The 16,091-nt window shown below is 33.7% G+C and overlaps 4 protein-coding genes across 8 annotated transcripts in view; 2 read left to right on the forward strand and 2 right to left on the reverse strand.

Annotated features, from left to right (window-relative positions):
* The window catches only part of LOC108770889 (regulatory protein zeste), a 35,492-nt gene extending 32,099 nt beyond the window's left edge, over positions 1-3,393 (reverse strand). The window contains exons 1-2 of one of the 4 annotated variants that reach the window (XM_018522646.1): positions 3,114-3,393; positions 1,000-1,441 (exon numbers count right to left, since the gene is read on the reverse strand). In XM_018522646.1, coding sequence (XP_018378148.1) covers positions 1,000-1,321 — 322 coding nt within the window. In that variant the 5' untranslated portion in view covers positions 1,322-1,441; positions 3,114-3,393. Of the gene's footprint in view, positions 1-999 lie in introns of all 4 variants that reach the window. The other 3 variants (XM_018522647.1, XM_018522643.1, XM_018522644.1) reach the window with 3 other exon arrangements.
* On the forward strand, positions 3,169-4,989 carry LOC108770864 (NADH-ubiquinone oxidoreductase chain 1-like). The gene is given in 4 exon segments (XM_018522599.1): positions 3,169-3,187; positions 4,524-4,576; positions 4,578-4,673; positions 4,855-4,989. Coding segments are annotated over 4 exon segments (303 nt in total).
* A 965-nt stretch (positions 4,990-5,954) lies between these two features.
* Positions 5,955-9,243, reverse strand: Mcad (Medium-chain acyl-CoA dehydrogenase). 2 transcript variants are annotated; one of them, XM_018522601.1, is made up of 11 exons: positions 9,225-9,243; positions 8,713-8,794; positions 8,475-8,553; positions 7,759-7,926; positions 7,507-7,607; positions 7,246-7,326; positions 7,045-7,175; positions 6,850-6,958; positions 6,616-6,756; positions 6,263-6,538; positions 5,955-6,147 (listed from the first exon to the last, which is right to left on the reverse strand). In XM_018522601.1, the coding sequence occupies exons 2-11, from the start codon at positions 8,725-8,727 to the stop codon at positions 5,995-5,997; spliced, it is 1,254 nt and encodes a 417-aa protein (XP_018378103.1). In that variant the 5' UTR covers positions 8,728-8,794; positions 9,225-9,243; the 3' UTR covers positions 5,955-5,994. The 2 variants fall into 2 exon arrangements, with proteins under 2 accessions (XP_018378103.1, XP_018378102.1); XM_018522600.1 differs by lacking the exon at positions 9,225-9,243 and adding an exon at positions 9,096-9,218.
* A 3,541-nt stretch (positions 9,244-12,784) lies between these two features.
* On the forward strand, positions 12,785-15,066 carry LOC108770871 (ejaculatory bulb-specific protein 3). The gene is made up of 2 exons (XM_018522606.1): positions 12,785-13,032; positions 14,752-15,066. The coding sequence occupies exons 1-2, from the start codon at positions 12,834-12,836 to the stop codon at positions 14,910-14,912; spliced, it is 360 nt and encodes a 119-aa protein (XP_018378108.1). The 5' UTR covers positions 12,785-12,833; the 3' UTR covers positions 14,913-15,066.
* Positions 15,067-16,091: the final 1,025 nt, after the last annotated feature.

Genomic DNA, 16,091 nt, shown 5'->3' on the forward strand with positions numbered 1-16,091 from the left:
TAAATTCGAGACGATGACAGACGGACGGACAGAGAGACTTCGCGCGCGACTCGACTTCGGAATTTCGCTGTGGACGTCTGTTGCGCCACTACACATCGCTACGCAAAAGTCGGCACTAAATCAGGAACGCGGAGCCGTTGTCTCTACGCGGGCTCTCCGCGAGCTCTCGGTCCACGTGACAGTGATTGCGATCAAACGCACTTGGGCGGGAATCGTATCGCACGCGAGCAAGTGCACGTTAAGAAAATTGTAGCACAAATTTACTTTTCTTAAATTTCCATTTGTCAGCACAACCAGATTTTCCACACGGTCTTTCAACGTCATGTGTGCAGCTCTAATTATTCTGGGAGGAGCTTACCAAAAAGCGCTTTACTTTGAGAAGTCTTATTTATAAGTAACTTTATCGCTTTTCTGAAGACAAGTTTTCTCGAACAAGTAGCCGAAACATGTCAACAGTTTGAATTTACGAGATTAGATTTGAATAAAACAACTCTATGTGATTATTGATAGAATGTAATTAATTTATGCAACAAGTTCTGTGATTGGCTCTTCAATACCCTGTCGTTTTATATAACTTAAAATTTATTTCTTTTTATTATATTAAGTCTCGTTTCTAGTTCTGCTTTTAGTTCTCTCGAGTTTTAGTTATTCTCGAGGAAACTATCTCAATCTCAGCTTTCATTCTCTGTAGCCTATGTCGATGAAAACAAAGAGTCCCGCTAATTCGGAAGTGGCTCGAGAATCCACGCGGCATCAATGCGCGCGCGCGCGCGATGCAACAGACGACAGAGGATTCGAGGCACGAGGAGGAGGAGGGGAGGAGAAGAAAGAGAAGAAGAGAGACAGGAGAGACGGAGTGAAAGAAAGAAACGAGAAACGTGAGAGCGAAGCTAGGAAAGAGAATGGAGAAGGGGAGGGGGAGGGGGAGGGGGAAGAGGGGTTGGCAAGCGGCACATTAGCGACAACAAAGACTTGAAGAGCGAGAGTCATTGAGGTTACCTGCGACATCATTGACGGGTACATCGGCAATCAGGTTGATTCTCTGTCGCGACTGTTGTTGTTGTTGTTGTTGATGTACTTGATGCAGGTTGTCTTGTTGTTGAGATCCCAAGGGCAGACTACCGGCGCTCGTAGCGGTACTCTCAGTCAGGATCACCGTTGTTGGCACCGTGGCGGCGACGGCGCCTGCGGTAGCGGAGGAGGAGGACGAAGACGACGTGGATGATTCCGCGAGGGAACCCGCCGTCGTCACGATGCCGGCATTGTTGTCGAAGACTGTCGCGGGGCTCTCACCCTCGCCCTCCCCTGTCCTCGCAGCCATTCCGGGCCTCGCGTGTCCCGGCGGATAGACGGACAGATAGACAAACGGACAGACAGGATTCCCTCCACTTCTCTTGCACGTTGTTCCCGTGAGCGCACGCACTTCTCCTCGGAAGAACACCTACACTCTTTTACGTACTCCCTTTTGCGCTCTCTTTCTCTCACTCTCGTTCTCTCCTTCTCTTTCTCTTTCTCTTTCTCTCCTCGCGGTAACGTGCGCTCCGTTCCCGTTCCCTCTTTTTCCACGCTCACTCTCTCTTTCTATCTTTTACTCTCGCCCGCCCTCCCTCGCGCCGACGTCTCGTACACTCGCTTTCGCTCTCGTGCGCTCTCCTATCATACTCTCTCACTCTCACGCCTCTGCCACTCTTCTCCGTCACTCTCGCGCACGCTCACGAGTTGTCACCCCCTCTCACTCTCTCTCTTTCTCTCTCTCTCTCTCTCCTTTCACGACTACACGCTGGTCAGAGCGCAGTGTCCGAGACGTACCGAAACTGCACCGCCACGCTAACTCGCTCGCTCGCTCGCTCGTTCCCGGTCGTTCTCTCTGTCTTTGTCTACTTATCTACCTATTTCTCTCAGTCTCTCTCTTTCTCTCTGTCTCTCTCTCTCTCTCTTACTCTTTCTCTCGTCCGTCTCGTCAGTCGAACGTTGGTATATCACGGGACGGCGGCATCGCAGGTACACGCACACGCCACGTTTTACCGAAGAAAAGAGCGGAAATAACGCGCGCGGTATTCGTTAACCTCCCGTTCCCGTCGGCCCGTGAAAAAATGGAACGTTAGACAAATGTAGGTCTGTAGGCCACTTCACTTACACTTTGCATCGGCACGGGCACTCCCTAAGTCAAGCGAGCGTCCGGCGCACTGTCGCGCACTGACAGCACGAGAGCCGTCAGGACCGTACCGGCCGCACGCCGCCCGCCATACGTTCGCATTTTTTTTTCTTTCATTCGCCGATCTTTTCCTTCTCCTATTTCTTTTTTTCATCCTCCTAGCAACGAACGAAAATTCGCCTCCTTTGCCAACGGATCAACTCGTCGCGACTCGGAATCTCAATTCGCGCGACGCGACCGCGGGAAATGAGTTCCTCCAGTCTACAATGTTCTATAATGTCATAACCGCGCGACCTCAAATTCACGCAGAAATTGCTCCGAAGATCATCGTTTGCGATAAAGCGCGAGGGTCAGGGTCGTGTGCGTGTGACGATCTTTGCGTGTCGCTCCGATTCGTATCGCCGTCTAGTTGGCGTCTCCCCCGCCCAACCGGTTACGCTGAACGTTCGTGTGATTGTGTGTACGGCAGTGGCCGAACGAAAGGGAAAACAGCGTAATCGCGAGCGTGCACATGAATAGTTAGTGAGTTAGGCCGGCGTCCGCTTGACGCTTTCTCGCTCGCCACCGGCTACCGAGACAAAAACAGTTTTCCGTCGCTTCCGAAGTACGAAGAGATAAGAGACGGAGGAAGGTGAGAAGAGAGTAGAAAAGGGAGAAAGAGAATTCAAATTGACATGCCGAGTTACATGCCGGCTCGGTCGGTGCAGAGTCGGTGGGCCGGTACCTTCGTGCCGGCGGTTACGGCCCTGCGCCTCATCGGCGAGCTCCGTCGCGGGCGGAAAGACGCAATTTCCAAAAGGTGCCGTCCCCGGCCCCGCTTCCTTCGCCGCCGACGGGCCGCAATCGCGACCGCGTCGTTCCGCGTCGTTCCGCGTCGTTCCGCGGTGCGGGCCGGCTAAGTCGGCTAAGCCGGCTTTTTCGACCGTTCCAACGAACCACCGGGGGATTTGTGACGAACCTCTCCTTTCGCGTGCTCGGCGACACGATTCGCCGCCGCGTCGTGAGGTACGACGATGATAGGCCGAGCTCTAAGTAGGTCAGCTGCCGCGGTGTCCGATCGCCCGGCGCGGGCCGCCCTTACGCGGCGTACGTTGCATAACTCGTCACGCGCGACTTCACCGAGTAAAACCGCGTGAAAAAGGCTACGGTCCGACGGACATAATGCGGCCGTAATACGTTTTCAATCAACAATGCACTTGACTAACGCACTCCTCGTCGCGGCGCGACGAGCGCCGCCTGTCGCGAAACCGCGCCGGGCGCCCGTTTCAAATCGGCAGTCACTCATGATCAAAGACACGGAACATGAACCGTGCCATCCGTATCTAAATAGTATATCTAATGTCATCAACAAAAATAAGAGAGAAAGAGGGCTTGAAAACGGACAATCTCCCTCTCTTTCTATCAACATTGCACTGTTGAACAGAAAGAGACAGAGACTGGTCGTTTTCGCGTCATATCTCTTTCATTTTTGTCGACTAATTGTAAGTATACACGGATTGTGTAGTCTATGTTTTATGCTCACTACAAAAACGCGCGGATTTGGGCGGAGTCTTCGATTTATTTCGATTCGAAGGGCTCAAATGGATTTCTTTTCGTCGCCTTGTCGTTAGAATATACAAACGTCTTGAACACATTAAAAACTCGCATTATCGAGTTCTCTAAAATAAAAAGAAAAACTTTTCGTAAATTGTAGTCTTTTTGAGGACTTTATTTTTTAAATATTAAATTATTGAGAATCATTTAATATCTAAAAAATGATGTCCTTTCGCGAATTTCAGAAAATGTAAATACGTACATACGAAATTAGATAATATATCAGATATATATGTCAAAAATTAAAATTGCAACTTTCTTACGTCTCGTATTATATGTTTTTTTCTTAAGTCTTTGATAATTTTTACGGTATTTTTTATTAAGGTGGACTTTATTGTACTTTTCTGAATTAAATCGGGAAAATTTTTTAATATATTTCAACTTTCTAAACATTCGTAAAACATTTACACAATGTGTACAAAAATTCAATATATACATCTAAAATACTATTAATTATCTGCTGTGACCCAATAAGGCTTCTGTTTTTAGAGTCCAGCCGAAATCACATTTTGACCTAACCTCCAGTCGAAACCAAAACTTAGATAAGTCTTATTTAAAAAAAAAAGAGAAGCTAACGGAGTCACTTTTTTCGGCCGGAATTGAAATCGACATTTTTCGATTAATTCTATAGTGACCGTATATGATTTTCAGAAATTGTGGTGAATTTATGTGCTCTTTAATATTAAATATAAGAATAAAAGAGAGAGATATTACATAAGTAATATTTTTAACATATTTAAATTATGTATTATTAAATTTAATTAAATTATTTTAGAAATTTATATATTAGTTAGGGTGGCATTTGTAACATTATTAGAGCGAAAGATTTTTAGGATACACTCAGGATCGTAAGGGACCCAATAAGGTAGGAGTTAGGGGGGTGTTTCAGCCTTTCAAAGATGCTATTAAATTGTTTAGAAAAAATGTATTTATAGTTTATAAATCTATTTAATATATTATATTACTCCAATTATTTTATTTATGTTAATAATAGTCAATTGATTATTATATGGGTATATTATAATCTTTATTATTTAAATTATTCGTTATTATTTATAATTATCATTTTAACAATTATGGGGTATATAATTATATTTATGGGGTAATCATCTAATTCTTTATATTTATTAATGGGGGCTGTGCGTTCGGTTTCACAGATTTTATCTTATGAGGTTAGATTAATTATAATTTTTTTAGTGTTGATAATTTTAAGAGAAAGATATTTTTTATTGATTTTGTAAATGGCAGAATTATATATGGTATATTTTTATAGTTATACCTTTATTTTTAGTATATTTTTAATAAGATTTTATTAAATTATCGAACTGTGTGTAATAATATAATAATACTGCATCCTCAACTTTTAAAGAAATCAAACTACAGTTATTATTAGGATCATATCAAAGTTTGTACTCAAATTGTTTTAAGCTTAATCAACGAGTTAATAGCTAAAATCAAACAGTTGTTTTTTGAACGCTCATCGGCGCATTATAACTTGTACAGTTTCGGTTTACCCACCGAAATTTGCTCTTAATTTTGATCAAAACCGAAATTTCGATCGGACTCTATTTGTAATGTGTGTGTGTGTGTGTGTGTGTGTGTGTGTGTGTGTGTGTGTGTGTGTGTGTGTGTGTGAATATAAAAAATATATATACATATTAATATACATATAAATTTATCATCATAATTAAAAGTTATTTTTAAGAAGTAATTTGTTACCATCTCTGGATTATCCATTGTAAAAAGTAACTCGTTAACATTGTCATTACTTCAAAAGTATCAAATCGTTACATTTTCGTTATTTTTTCACCGAATTGATTGTTTTTTTTTTTAAGTCGCATCCAATTATCTATGTCGTTAATTGACTAATTCAGCACAAAACCTATAATTACCTCAAATCTATGATTAGTAGATATTGAAGTCTCAATATGGTCAAACACATAATTCTCTTTCTTTTATACTCACTTATGCACATTTCATACACGTACGTGTACAAAATAAATAAAACGTTTATATTCGTTATACTTACCCAAAAATATAACTACATTATCATCAATATAAATCAAAACAAAATAATATAATATCGTTATCTCAAGTCGTTATTTAAAAAAATAATTATAACGATAACGATATTTTGTATGAATAACGCGTTACTTCCCAATTATCTTGTAGCTTATAAAAATACTACATATATAATAAATATAAAAATAAATTTTATGATACAATTTAAACCAACGTACAGTTACTTAGTCGTTCGTTTGTTTAGCTTCGTCGAAGAGAGCACGTGATATAATCAGCCTTTGAATCTGCGCAGTACCTTCGTATATTTGATAAATTTTGGCATCGCGCATAAGCTTTTCTACTGGATACTCAGAATTGAAACCTGCACCACCGAAAACCTAAAAAAAAGTCATACGATAAATTATAAAAACATATCGAATCAACTCCATCTTCTTGCTAACTGTATAGTTTAATAAAAAATTCATTAATATAAGTTATTGTATTGTACTTTACCTGTACAGCGTCTGTAGCACATTTATTAGCTACATCACTGCAATAACATTTTGCAATACTAGCGAGCATTGTAGCATTCGGTAAATTTTTATCAGCAGCCCAGGCTGCTTTCATCCATGCCATTCTAGAAGTCTCAACACCAATAGTCATATCCGCTAACATGAAAGCTATTACTTGATGTTCTGCTATTGGTTTACCAAATGTTTTGCGTTCCAGTGCATATTTTGTTGCTTCGTCTAAAGCTCTCTGAGCTAAACCAGTAGCTGCTGCCGCTACCTGCAAAAATGTTAAATGTAAAAATATACTTGTGATCTATATTTGGCACCTAATGGATAAATTTAATGGAATATTACCGGTGACCGGGTTCTTGTAAAAGTCTTCATAGCTATCTTAAAACCTTGTCCTTCTCCAAGCAATACATTTTCTTCGGGAACGCGAACATCTTCAAATGTTATCATTCGCGTGTCGCTTGCTCTTTGTCCCATATTCATTTCCTTAACATATGAAAATAAAATTAGTATAAATTAGTACAAATTTAAGTTAACGATTAAATAGGATAACAATAAAAAATTATCATCAAGAATTACCTTACGACCGGGAGTTAAGCCATCACTATTACGTTCCACAATAAAACCTGTAAAAGCTTTATTAGCTGGAGCTTTTGGATCTGGATTTGTTCTCGTTAAAACAAAATACCTGTACAATAAGAAGTTGTGTTATTAAAAGTGTAAGTGATATCCTTTAAAAGTTAATACTAAACAATAAAGCACATTGTCTCATACCAGTTGGCAACACCACCATTTGTGATCCACATCTTGGTGCCATTAATTATCCACTCTTTTCCTTTCTTCTCAGCTTTGGTCTTAATACCTGCTACATCAGATCCTGCACCAGGTTCAGTAACGCAATATGCCTATAAATAATATTATTCAATTTATGCAACATTAATTTAACTAATTTGATAAGTTTAATTTCAGATTTACCGCAACATGTGGTTCTTCTACAAGTCTTCCAAGATATTTCTTTTGCTGTTCTTTCGTTCCAGCTATGATAACTGGAGTTTGCTGAATATAAAGATGCATATACATATATATATATATGTATGATTACTACATTAAATAAATTAAAATATATAATTTTAGAAGAATTGGAAATTAATAAAATTAAAGAAAAATTAATTTTTAATTTGCTGAAAGAATTAGAATGTTGTATGATCTAGAAGTGAATACTGTTGATAAACTTACTCCAAGACTTGTGGTTTCTATTGCAGTTACTATTCCTGTACAACCATAAGCCAATTCTTCCGTAACCAAGCATGAATCAAAAATATTAGCTTCCATACCACCTAGAATAGATTATAATTATTATCAATCTTATTTTTACATCAATAATATTATTTTTTAGCAATGTTATTATAATAGTTTATTATAATAGTTATTATAATAGTTTATAGTAAAATATGTGTATATAATATAATTCTGATAAATTAAGCATACCACAATGTTGTGGAATATGTTTATTCAGAAGACCAATACTCCACGCCTTTTTAATAATGTCCCATGGATATTTTCCAGTTCGATCGTACTCTGCAGCTACTGGAATAATCTCTTCTTTTGTAAACTTCCGCGCTAGCTCTTGTATTTCCTTTTGAGTATCTGATAATTCTAAAATAATTCAATGAGACAGTAATAACCATATTTTAAAACCAGGTAATATATGTAATATGTAAAGATATGCAAATTGCAGTGTAAAAAATTATATGTAAAAAATTTCACCTTTCTCTTGAAGTATTCAAATTTTTTAAAGTCTTACTCCAGAAATACTTTGAACAATTTTGTTTATAAAAGTGTAAATAATATGAAACGGTAATCAGATAATAATGGTGCTTTCTCCTATTTCTTGATACATTTAATTCAACTTGTCTGGTCCGAGACATATTATTTACATACATCAAGTTTATATAAATAAGAATATTTCTGCATATATATACGTATCCCTAACAGCACAATCCTCCACGGGACGTCCTGAGGACTTCCCTAGGATGTATTCCGAATAAAATGTGTTATTAGAGATATATATATATATATATACACATATATAAACGTATAAATCTTTTTTGTTTCTTTAAGATTCTACTCTTATATTCTGGTTATTTATCTAACAATATAGATCTTCATATATTCTATATTTTGTAAGACATAAATATACCAACCAAAATTATATCCTTGCGTAGATTCAGCAGTTGCTGAGAAGGATCGTACCACGTTTTGGTACAATCTTGGATTAAATACCTGAAAAAATTCTTAATTTCAAGATGTAGAAATGAATAATTAATCCGAGTAACATAACAGTGTAGCTATCATGGAACATAAAAAAGTTGAAGAAATGGTATAATGTGTGATTTCAATGATCAAGCAAATTTGAATGATTGGTATTTTATTGTCACTTACCTTCTTGAGCATCATGGTGTATCAATAATATTCTTTTTCAGACAGATTCAAAGAATGATATTCGCAGTCGTAGTTGTTTTCACTTTAATGAAATCAATGATAGTGCGATAATTATAGTGTGGAAATGATAGCAAAAGAGAAAAAATAGTGATCAATTGTTTACCACTGTGCAGGTTTAAAGTACAAAGTTCAACGTAAAAAAGGTAGGGATAAATACATGTATACATCATTGAATTCTGGGTATTAACCATGTAACTTTTTCTCTAGAGCGGAAACGTGGAAAGTGAAAATGTATATATGTATGTATGTAGATATATACAAACATTATAAAATTTTTCACTTTTCACGTTTTCACTCTAAAGAAAAAGTTATATGATCGATACCCTGACCGGAGTGATATGAAAGCGGAAAAAAATAAATCTTATTAATTCTTTCCCGAAGTAAAAAGTTTAATGGCATATTTGATTTCGATCAGATTTTAAGCAACTCTTTTCTTTCACGATAAAACATACGTAAAATAAGGACAAGAAGAAAACAAGAATTACACAAGATATGGGACATAGAACCCCCGTACACTAGCGCACCAACGTCCGTTTTAATGACATGGAACTAAGTAGATACATCTATATTGCGAAACTGTCGATAAAAGATACATTGGTGCGTCTCTACGTTCACAAAGCGTGTTGAGAAACATAATGGATAGATATTTCTGGTGGCTAATACATCCACGGAGGATGACTCATCCAAAAAGAATTATATGATTTTTAAAATCATGTTTTATATTATAAAGATATTTATATGTTTAAAGAAACGAGGACCACCGAATAGAATCATATTTTAATTTTTATCACAGATAAATATTAAATTCATGTTCTTATTAGTAAATTCCTTTGAGAGATAATTGTACATAGAACAAAACAAATAATTCTAGATAAAAACATGTCTGATGTAAATATGTCGTAAATAATATACTCTTACTATGATCATAGTTTAAGAATCTTGTTCTTGCATTTTGAACTTTGAAATCAGGAAATCATGTAAGAAATGTAAGAAATGTAAGAAATGTAAGAAATGTAAATAATGTAAGAAATGAATGTTTTTCAGCTGTGTTATTTATACACCGAAATATATTTGTTTCATCTTTTTTCTTCATGAGCTAATTTAGCCATACATACCGAAAGAAAAAAAGCCTTCGATAGTTTTGCTATATTTATAGTGGAATCTATCTGGTAAAAAATTTTTCATGCATGAATATGTATAAATATGTATAAACATACATAACATGCATAAATATTCATAAACATGTGTAATTATATATGAAATATGTCCATATATGTTCATACATCCTACTTTCTTTTGTAAAATTACTTTTTAGTGTAACAGAAATAATAATAGTAATGTAAAACATAAAAAATAATTAAAGGGATAATTTTCGCATTGTTTGTTTTAGAAAAAAACAACTTTGGAAAAATTTTTTCTAAAACAAGTAGTGCGAAAATTATCTTTTTAATTATTTTTAATGTTTTCATATTACTATTATTATTTTTATTACACTAAAAAGTAATTTTACAAAAGAAAAAAGAATGTATGAACATGTATGGACATATTTCATATATAATTATACGTGTTTATGAATATATATTAATATGTGTTTATGTATGTATTTATACATATTTATGCATGAACAATTTTTTACCGGGTAGTTGTAAAATGTTATAATAGGAAAAGTTTACTTATTTTAACAGTAAAAAATAGGAATGTTTTTTGTGATAACAATATAAACACTACAAACAAACATAATATCTTGGTTAATTACAATTCTCAGAATTTTTCATGCACCTTGTATTTTAGACTTTATGACTACATGCACATCATGTAGTTTTCCTGCTTCTTTTTTTACAATATCGTGGCATCCGATCATATGGTTATTATCAGCGCACAATCATCTTCAGTGGAAATGTACCTCATGTTATAAATAATTCATATATTATCTATGATTAAAGAGACCAAAGAACAAAGATTATTTGACCTCTTAACGTCCGTAACTATAACTCATTCATAAATCAGCATATATACTTACTAATAACTGATAAGTTGTTTATAGTAAGTAGATATATATATATATATACACAAATATATACATATACAGGATTGGCAAGTAACACGTTATTTGTAACGTCGTTATCGTTACAAGTTACTTTTTTGGTAACGATTGAGTAACGATGTTACATTTTCTTCTGAATAACGTTCATAGTAACGCAGTTACATTTTTTGGGGTAATGGTAACGATGTTACAAGTTACTTTTATCGTTACTTTATTTTTATTTACGTAAAAGTTCTAATTGTAATTAGATCGTATATACATATATGTAGATATACATGTGTATATATACACATATTTACCAGTTTTTGAGTTTTATACCTCTACTAAGAAATAGAATTCTAACATCTTTTCTGTAGTTACCGCAAGAATCTGCATGTAATAGCGTTTTTCATTGGCAGAACTAATGCACATTCAGTGTATTTTAAAGCCGCTGTACAATCAACGTAAAGATATATGGTTAATAAAAATATAGAAATGAGTTACCGCGAAATCCGCAATACATTTTATTATGTTATTATGTTATTTTTAAAATATACGTTAGGCATTATATCATCTCAGATGTCTTATTTTTACATTTAGATTAGAATTGTGTACAACGGCTTTAATGTGTACTGAGTGCGCACAAATTCTGCTAATGAAAAACGCTATAATATTTTATTAGTGTTAAAAAAAGTAACGAAAAAGTATTGACTTACATTTTGAGTGACCGCGATAACGGTAACGAGTTACTTTTGCAAAACGACTAACGATAACGAGTTACTTTTTAGAAAAAAGAACGGTAATATAATAACGAGTTATTTTTATGAAGTAACGTTGCCAACCCTGTATATATAAGCTATTAACAAACGAAAAAAAACGCTGTAAACTCAGATAACTCAAAAAGAATTCAGTCGTATGTCGTCAATTCTGAATTCATTTTCAGATGTATAAAGAATCCTTATCAGAATTGTTCAGAAAAAGAATTCTTTTTGTGTCTGAAAATGAATTCTAAACTGATGGCATAACAGCTGAATCCTTTTTGAATTCTTTTTGAACCCTCTATGCTTTCTGGGAATATACAGGGATCTCTGGATTTATCATAACTTTGACAGTATGTTTTATGAACTAAAATAAAAAAATGTTATATAAACGTACATCTTTGATTGTTTTATTAAAACGTTACAATAAAAACAATTTAGAAAAAACATATAACATACAGTACAGGCAATAGGAGTCAAAGCTAGTTATCAATTAGCGCAATTCTTCTCAATACTAAAAATATAAACCTGAACTTTGAACATTTCCACTCATGGTCTTTGAGTCTTCATCAGCAATCTTTCCCCTTAGCGCAACGGTTGGAGTATTGCATAACAAAATAATAAATAAAAGTCACATACTTACAAAGTTAGAAAGCTGAGTGGCAATGAGAACTCAAGCTAAAATTATATAAATGATTACATTATCGTGTGTATAATTTGAAAAATAATAATCATCTCATCTAACACAGTCGACGCTTCTACACTGAACACCTCTCTTATGCAACATTTTGTAACTCGTTAATAAGTTAAAAAATTTATCACAGATTAGAGAAAACATATAACATACAGTACAGGCAATAGGAGTCAATCAGCGTTTTAATTTAAGGAGTCCATAAAAATTTAATAGTTTTTTGTTAAATTATAATTTCCCATCATTACAATAAAAATATATAAAATGTAAAAAAAAAAACAATTTTATCTAAGTTCGCATTTTTTAAATTGCTATTTCATGTCAGTACAAGCTTGATATCGATGTAATTTTGATAATTTATCATCTTATTTATGAATAAAAAAGAACCTTTCCTATAAAGACTTGCTCTATTCTCGCAAAAAGTTATCTTCTTTTAATTCCTTGTATAATTAAGAAGATGTCGTCATCGGTGAGATGTTCTGTCTGACATAACAATTTTTTGCCATGGTTAATCTCTATAAATGCAATGAACAGCTGATCGATTACTTTATTAGTTCTTTTGAGAGTTCGTGCAAAGGTAGAAGAAACAATGGCTCGACTAAGCCTCATCGTAACGATCATTGTCGTTGCATTGGCATGTGTATACGCTGAGAAAGAGTTTTATTCGAGTCGATACGATGATGTGAATATTCAAGAAATTTTGGAGAACGAAAAATTGCGAGCGCAATATTACAACTGCTTCTTGGGCACTGCACCATGCAAGACTGCAGATGCAAAATTCTTTGCTGGTATTCTTACATTACATATATATATGTATATAATGTATACGGAATATATAATATATACTCTAATATTTATCATATTATTTTTTTCTCTCTGTCACTTTGTGATTAATTAAAACTAATTTTCCTGAATTATAAGGAAATAACTATTATATAAAATAATACCTGAGGCATTTATAGCTTTCGAGTATAATTAACAATTACTATAACGATGAGTCGAATCAGAAATAAAAAATTATTATATATTAGAAAAATAGGGCAAATCAGAGTACGGCACGATACTTGGTGCGCAAAAACTTACAAATCAAACGATTAATAAATCAGAACATAAATATATTTAGCTTGCTTAAAAATTGAATGTTTTGGCCACATTTGGGGCCATTCAAAGCGACGTACAAAGAATTAGAGAAGAGATTTGCTACAGTCTTGCGTAATAGATAAGTCTCAGTTCAAATTCAAAAATCATTATATTATGTTTTGTCATATTTTGTTCATTTTATGTTTTCTTGCACTCTTACCTGCAGGGTTTTTTTTTAATCATCATTAGCTTGTGAACTTTGTTGAATGATTTTGAGTCTGAGCTGGGAGTTTGAGTTTGACTCGCCTGTTACGCAAGACTATAGGAAATCTCTTCTCTAATCCTTTGTATATTGCTAAGAGTGGCCCTAAATGTGGCCAAAACATTCGACTTTTAAGCAAGCTAAATATACTTATGTTTTAATTGATTAATCGTTTGATTTATGAATTTTTACGCACCAAGTACCGCGCCGTACTCTCATTTGCCCTATTTTTCTAATAATTTTGAATTTTGAGAGTCCTTATTAGGTTTCTTTATTCAGAGATAAAAGTATAGTAAACGGAGATAAACATTCAATTAATTTCAAATAAGCTTCACCGTATTTTAATTTAAAAAACTTTTTTGATCATTAAAGATGATTAAACTAGAGGGAATGTACCGTTAGCTAATTTGCCGAATAAATAGTTGGATAATTCATCATTTATTGTTACCGGTAATTGGATTTTATCCGGCAATTACATGAAAAAATTAAAAAAATAAATTTAATTTCAAATATTAAAAAAAGGATTGCAAATTCGAAATTAGAATTTAACTAATAATTGAAATGTAAAACAAAAATTAAAATTATATAATTGGTCGAATTCTAATTTTGAATCTATAATTCACATTCTCAATGTAAAAAATAGATTACTCTCAAATAAATATTGTAAAAATATTGCATATTTCTTATGAAAAATATAAAATATTTAATATGAGTGTAATAAAAAATAAAAAAACAAATAATGAATAAAAAGTTAATCAATAATCAAATATTGATAAAAATATTTAAGTAGATTGGTTATATATAATCATACGATAAAAAATAACTTAATAGGGAAAATTACAAAATTAAATTAAAACAGCTAATAAACGTTTAACGTGGTAGACAGTGCGCGCGGTATCTTTAACTATCGATTTAAAGGTTGACCACTTTGCTGCGTTCTTTGAATAAACAGTTTCTTAGAAATGTGCCGAACAAAAGATAGACTCTTACTTCGAAACACACATGATTTGCAGTAATGCTGAGAAATATTGTGGCATTTTTAAATATCGATTTTCGAGTATTCTTTTTTTTTTCATCTTTTCTATTCTTGTGGATTCTGTTTTTAATCCTTTATGTTATAAAACGGATAAGAACCGTGAAACTAAATTTGTCGTTATGATTTCAGGGGTCATAGGTGAAGCTATGCAAACGCAATGCAGGAAGTGCACCGAAAAACAAAAAAATCTTTTGGACACCTTAGTTGATTGGTATACAAAGAATAGGCCCGAAGAATGGGAAGCATTTGTTAAGAAGACTATAGAGAATGCTCAAAATAAAAATGCTTAAACAACTTGACTTGGGATAACAAATACCGAAAAAAAACTCTGACGAAGATGATGACTCATGAAATGACGATTTATGTATAAAATTATTACATATGAAAACTAATTCAGTGCACAAATTATATAATGCTATATATTGTAACGTTATATATTTGAAGAATAAAAACCTAAAATAAATTCAATTCTGTCCTCTTTATTTTATATTCGTCATCAACTTAGTGCTATCTGCCGTATTATTTACCGTCGAAATCGCCTGTATACTACCGCCAGTACATCCATTTTCAATTTGAGAACTACGTGACTATATACATTTACTGACACTATCGATGAAATCGTATCGTCGAAAGATGTGGTTCGTCTCTGTACTAAATCCACAGGATAAAAGCGTGCCGATTATCCATAGGAAGGATAGTTTAATGGGACATCGAAAGAAAAAATTTTAATTTTGCATCTCCTAAATATGTAAATAAGTTGTTGAATTTTAATAACCGAAAGTAAAAATTCAAAGTTAATTTAATGAATTTTAACTTATAATATCTTATAAAATTACGAGTTATGTTTCTTTATGCAAGTTTTCAGCCCGTTTTTACCAAACATAATTACTAGTATGTATAAAAGTCTCTATAATTACTAACAATTATACAGAGGCTTTTAATAAATTCAGTCTCTTCTCAACATATATTGTCAATTTAAGGTATAATTTAGTAAAAACGAGTTATAGAGGCCCTCCACCACCCCCGCCAATTTTATCGACGGTCCTCTTTTCTTTGTAAGTATACTCACTCATAAAATATACGAGCTACTAATAAATTTAGTAGCCCGTTTTTGCAGGTAAGTATATCTTTAATTAATTTTTTTATTTTTATGTCTTATATATAATTATTTTATTGTACTTCACCAATGAAATTGCAATAACTTTTTAAATATTATCCTTTATACAATTCGACATTACAATTATAATAATTATTTACAATACAATTATCAATGCTGTTCAAAATATAATAAAAATGACAATATAGGAACATAATTAACAAATTTTAGTAATGCGAGATTATACGAAAACGTCGAAAAGACGTATGATAATACAAATTTTTATAAACCAATGTTTAATGAAATATTTCTTTTTGATATTGAAAATAAGATACAATTAAAAAAAAGTTTCAAGATTAAATATTTGTCAAAT

Source organism: Trachymyrmex cornetzi, unplaced genomic scaffold, assembly GCF_001594075.2.
Source record: "Trachymyrmex cornetzi isolate Tcor2-1 unplaced genomic scaffold, Tcor1.1 scaffold1376, whole genome shotgun sequence".
Taxonomy (NCBI): domain Eukaryota; kingdom Metazoa; phylum Arthropoda; class Insecta; order Hymenoptera; family Formicidae; genus Trachymyrmex; species Trachymyrmex cornetzi.